This window comes from Clinocottus analis, unplaced genomic scaffold (assembly GCF_023055335.1).
Source record: "Clinocottus analis isolate CAN_PGR_092001 unplaced genomic scaffold, fCliAna1.0.p SCAF_4, whole genome shotgun sequence".
Lineage (NCBI taxonomy): Eukaryota > Metazoa > Chordata > Actinopteri > Perciformes > Cottidae > Clinocottus > Clinocottus analis.
In genome coordinates this window covers 4272113-4278112 of record NW_027176153.1, presented here as the reverse complement: position 1 = coordinate 4278112, position 6000 = coordinate 4272113, and the positions used below count along the sequence as shown (strand labels likewise).

The 6000-nt window shown below is 45.1% G+C and overlaps 1 protein-coding gene across 1 annotated transcript; it reads left to right on the top strand.

Moving 5' to 3' along the window:
* Positions 1 to 1037: 1037 nt before the first annotated feature.
* Positions 1038 to 5957, top strand: LOC137801000 (rhodopsin-like). The gene is made up of 5 exons (XM_068598386.1): positions 1038 to 1398; positions 2211 to 2379; positions 2570 to 2735; positions 4331 to 4570; positions 5826 to 5957. Exons 1-5 carry the CDS (start codon positions 1038 to 1040, stop codon positions 5955 to 5957), a joined length of 1068 nt encoding a protein of 355 aa, XP_068454487.1.
* Positions 5958 to 6000: the final 43 nt, after the last annotated feature.

The following is a 6000-nucleotide window of genomic DNA, read 5'->3' as shown; positions in this document are numbered from 1 at the left end:
GTGTGTGTGTGCGTGTGTGTATGTGCACCTGCACGTGCACATACACTCTGTGTTCCTCTGTGTGTCTGTGCGCGCGTGTGTGTATCTGTATGTGCACGGGCATCTGTGTGTGCGTGTGTGTGTCTGTGTGTGTTTTTGTGTGCGTGTGGGTGTGTGTCTGTCTGTTTGTGCATGTGTGTGTGTGTGTCTGTGCATGCATGTGTGTGTGTGTGTGTCTGTGCATGCATGTGTGTGTGTGTGTGTCTGTGCATGCATGTGTGTGTGTGTGTCTGTTTGTGCATGTGTGTGTGTGTGTGTGTGTCTGTGTGTCTGTGCATGCATGTGTGTGTGTGTGTATGTGTCTGTGCATGCATGTGAGTGTGTGTGTGTGTGTGTAAACCGGAGCTGGTGTGAGTGCGTGCTACGAGCATCTCGCCTCACTGACTCTGATTACTCGAGGCGGTGAGGTTGAGCTCTGCATTATGCAGCGGTTTGGGATTAAAGCTTTCACGGATGCAAATAAAGAAATTTCATTTGTCGTTTGTCTGCTCGCTAAATAAATACATTTAAAAAAAGAAGCTCTCCTCGTCTCCTTCTCGACGTCGTGACGTGATGTGGCGGTAACGACGAGGTTCGGGGGGTGTGGCCTCTCACCTTGAAAAAAAAACATGCTTAACACACGTTTCCAGAATTGCACAGCTATTTCTGGAATTTGCTCATGCACATATGTGTGTGTGTGTGCATGTATCTATGTGTGTGTGTGTGTGCATGTATGTATGTGTGTGTGTGTGTGCATGTATGTGTGTGTGTCTTAATTCCATCCCTGCTAACACTTCGCTCCATGCGAGTCCCTAATCCGACCAGCCTGTTAAAAGGTGCTGCATCACTTCAGGGGGCTCCAGAGCACATCTTACTTCCCAGAGATCCCTCTCGTCCCTCCAGCTGTCCTCTCTTCCCCCCTTTCCATTTGCACGACAAGACTCCTCTCGCCGTATTTCAGGAGGAAGAAGAAACACACGAAACGAAACCCCCCCCCCAAACATCACCGGCCTGCAGCCATGAATGGCACAGAGGGACCCGACTTCTACGTCCCCATGTCCAACAAGACGGGGTTGGTGCGCAGCCCCTACGAGCACACCCAGTACTACCTGGCGGAGCCCTGGAAGTACTCCCTCCTTGCCGCGTACATGCTCTTCCTCATCGTCACCGCCTTCCCCATCAACTTCCTCACCCTGTACGTCACGGTGAAGAACAAAAAGCTGCGGAACCCTCTGAACTTTGTCCTGCTCAACCTGGCGGTGGCCGACCTCTTCATGGTCATCGGGGGCTTCACGGTCACGCTCTACACGGCCCTGCACGGATACTTCATCCTGGGGGTCGCCGGCTGCAACATCGAGGGCTTCTTCGCCACCATGGGAGGTAAGAGAGCGAGAGAGCGGGATTGTCAGGAATGTCGACGACACTTTGTTGTGGTGAAATAGAAAAAACAAACTATTTTTAGACCCTTTCCTCAAAAATGTCATACCCAAACTAAAAAGGGTGTAACTCTGCAACCACTCCAGCTATTTGAATAATTCTGATGTTATAATAAAAGGTGCACATGTCAGATTTTGTTCAGATGTGTAAATATCTGTCTATCTGTTACTGTAAATGAAGATGACGCACAGAAAGATGAAAAGGCTTCAGGTTCGCCGATGAAAAAAATCACTTTCAGGATGATTATTTCTTGAAATGATGCAGCTGTAAAGTCCAACTCTAACCCAAACCATCGCACAACATGTGAACAGTCAACATGTGAACATTCAACATGTGAACATTTTCTCTGCAAAGGTTGACTTTGATAAAGTGAAGCAGAACAAAGTTGCAGAGGGTTTAGTGAAGGGAACATTCAGGCGAGTTCTCCAAGATTTGCATTGGGGCCCATTTGATCCGTGACATTTGAATTTCTTCATGTGGCAAACCACATAGTTTACTTGTACTTATGGTGCTCAACACATCCAAATACATCAGTTCTGGCCTTTTTTCTCTTCATAAAACAAGCTATGATTTACAGTTTTACAACAATCGCTCAGTCTGATTGTTTTTCTAAAACATTTTATCGTCCCTTCGAGTGTGAATACTTGAAATCTGGAAGACCGTGTCCGTCTATAAGTGTAATATCACGTGACTGTGTGCTGTATTTACATTCACGCCTTCTTTTTTTAAAAAAAAATTGTTCTGTCACGTCCCAGGAGAGATCGCTCTCTGGTCTCTGGTGGTGTTGGCCATCGAGCGCTACGTGGTGGTCTGTAAGCCGATGAGCAGCTTCCGCTTCGAGGAGAAACACGCCGTCGCGGGCCTGGCGTTCACGTGGATCATGGCCTTGACTTGTGCCGTGCCCCCTCTGCTCGGATGGTCCCGGTACTGTTTCGGTGTCTAGACTGTGCTATCCAGGCCTCAGACAAATAACACATATCATTTGCACGTTTTAACACCAGGCTGCCCTTTTTTGCTAGCTTGCCGACTCGGGGACACACATCTCGTCTGAAATGCCGCGTGTGATGGCGTTGATGGAAAATCCCCTTCGATTTGTCATTGTGTGCGGACGCAGGTACATCCCGGAGGGAATGCAGTGTTCCTGCGGGATCGACTACTACACTCCCAAGCCCGAGATCGGCAACACCTCATTCGTCATCTATATGTTCGTCCTCCATTTCTCCATCCCCCTCTTCATCATTTTCTTCTGCTACGGTCGCCTCCTCTGCACCGTGCGAGCGGTAAGACGGAACGCCGCTGCCAGACAAAACATTATTAATAAGGATGTGATACCTTTGTTCATCCTTGAGGAGAAAATCTTTATATATATATATATATATATATATATATATATATATATATATATATATATATATATATATATATATATTGTTACCTTTCTCCCCTCCACAGAGAGGTTAGCAGCATCACAGGGTCTCTGGAGATGTGAGGGATTTAGTGGCTCAAGGACGTTTCAGGGGGGCAGATCCCTGCCAACATGGCGGCTTATACCTGGGTCCTCCAGCTGAAGGGCAGCCTGCCTCAAGCCCGCATTAATAATAGTAGAACATCGATAATGTATTAGTCATGAATATTTAAATTGAACATTTTCATTGAAGCGGCCATAAAGCAGACTTTTTTTCTTTCAAGACTAACAAATAAATTGACAACGCGATAGCGAATTTAAAGGGGACACGTCATTTGTTTGAGGGCTGCGTAGATTAGGAAACATGTGAATCAAAAAGCCCTTTTTCTTAAGTCATACGTGTTTTCAGGTCGGCCGCCATAGCGCTTGGCACTCGGGAGAAGTTTCAGTTGGTTGCAATCTTCAACTTGACCGCTAGATGGCGCCAAATTCCACTGCTCGCCCTTTTAAAGAGACAGGCGTTTCTAAAGCGTTTCAGATGGTATATGAGGTGAATATGGGCTCAAAGAATAGTAATAGTGTAAACGTGTGCTGGAAACCGGAAATACACGTATAACCCTGAACATGAGCATAACATGTCTCTTTTTAAAGTGTTCGCTCAAGAATTAGCATCTGAATGTGTTGCTCCCCTTGACTTTAAAGATATGTGGAGCATGTTTCGGCATATTTAGCTGTCCTACTTAACTGGTTGGGTTCACTCTCACACTGGTCAGCATAGTGGAGCATTTGGCAGCAAAAAAAAAAAAGGATATTTCTCTGAATTTGCTGCTGCATTGTATCAGAATACAGAGCTAGCACACGAGAGCAACAACACGCTGGGGCCCGCGGACACCAAAAACAAGCTAAAAGCGAGTGAATATTGAACTTACATTCCAGAAACACGACTCCCAAGTAATAATAATATTGATCCAAAACTGCTGCATCAGTAAATATGCGACTGTTTTCAACAAGCTGCATTTTAAAAGGCCGTAATATGAATGTTGTGTTGACAGCGTGTTTCTGCTGCCCCCATGTGGCCACAAGAAAACACTGCAGGGTTCAAATCTGCACCCATCTTTTTTTTTTCTATTCTGAAATTCTCAATCTGCAATGCAACCCTGCATTGAATTACAGATATTAATATTTGCATAAGTAATTGGAGATTTAATCGTGAAAAATAAGCTGTTTGTTTTACCGCTGTAAAATTACAGATGTCAACAAACCCTCGACAGCTTGAGAAAACATGAATAACTTACTGCGGATTTCACTGTTCTCAAAGTGTTGATTTAAGGAGCTGTCAGTCAGTTTGAATCTCATCCCGTGTGTTTTAATAACGGAGACGTGCCCGCAGCTTCCTGCTCACAATCGCACCGCCGTTTGGCCCTTTACTTTTCAAACAATAAGTTAATAACCGTGTGCGTCTGCTCTCAGGCGGCCGCCCTGCAGCAGGAGTCAGAAACCACCCAGAGAGCGGAGAAGGAGGTGACGCGGATGGTCATCATCATGGTGATCTCCTTCCTGGTGTGCTGGGTGCCCTACGCCTCCGTGGCCTGGTACATCTTCGCCAATCAGGGAACCGCGTTCGGTCCGGTGTTCATGACGGCCCCGGCCTTCTTCGCCAAGAGTTCTGCTCTGTACAACCCGGTCATCTACATCCTGCTCAACAGACAGGTGAATATCCTGCTCTGGCTCTTCTCCAGCGGAAGAGACGGCAGTTTTTGTTTGTTTTTTTACATTTGAATTGCGTACACGACACAACGTTAATGACTCTTACGACACAATATGTTGTGTTTTCGGGTGGTCCGTTCTCGTTGAAGTCGTATCTTGGAGGGAATTTTCTTTAAATTTGGCACAAACGTCCAACTGCACCCCGGACGAATCGATTTGAATTCAGAGGGCAAAGGTCAAGGTCCACGTGACCTCACATCTATCCCATTATCATGACGACACAGCGAATCTTCTCCAGAATTTTGCCTGACTGTCCACTTGGACTTGATTAAAAAAAAGAGTTTATTGAGTCTATGAGTCTATTTGCATTGGGCGGTTAAAGGTCAAGGTCACCGTGACCTCGTGGCCGTCACATCCTCATGAACGCGGTGACTCAGGGATGCCTTGGACACTTTGCACATGAGGATGAACCGACTCGAATTTGTTGGTCAAACGTCGCCGTGACCTCACACAGTCAATTTCTAGGCTGTAACTCAAGAATTCACACGAGAAGAGTGACGGGTAAAATGAAAACATGACGACATTTTGGACGATGCGGATGTGAACTGCAACATGGCTGCTTGCACACGGCCGGAGGCGTAAATAGTTAAATGACTCAAATGGGACGTTCATGACTTTTTTTGCAACATACTTTTTCATACTACATCTTTCCATTTATTTATTTTTAATTCCAACTATGAATCCTTTTGACATTTTGATGATAATCTGAACTATGCATTTTAATGGCTCTTATCTTAAAATAAAGTACAACAACGTACTTTAAATAATGACTACTCATACTATATTTTTACTTCTTTTCTTTATTGCAGCATGCTATAATATGAATCCTTTTGACATTTCTAATGACTGTGACATGATATACTATGACTTTAAATCTTTTTTTTTTAAATCTCAAAACAAAGTTCTTAATTATACAAAACATATTTAACTTAACTGTCATTGCCCTGCAGCTCAAATTCTATTAATTCCGATGCGAAGTAACGACACCCAACATCTTTTATTATATTAAACTATTTTAACAAAATGCCATCTGTACTATAACCTCTTAAAGCATTTGAGTACGTCTTAGATCAATAAGTGAAGGTGTAACTCTTCTTCTTCTTCTTCTTCTTCTTCTTCAACTTCTTCTTCTTCTTCTTCTTCTTCTTCTTCTTCTTCGTCTTCGTCTTCTTCTTCTTCTTCTTCTTCCGGTCTCCAGTTCAGAAACTGCATGATCACCACGGTTTGCTGCGGAAGGAATCCCTTCGGAGAGGACGACGGCGCCGCCGCCGCTTCCACCTCCAAAACTCAGATCTCGTCCGTGTCGACCAGCCAGGTGGCCCCGGCTTGACCCTCTCCTCCAACCCCTCCACCCCTCCCCCCACCTCCAACCC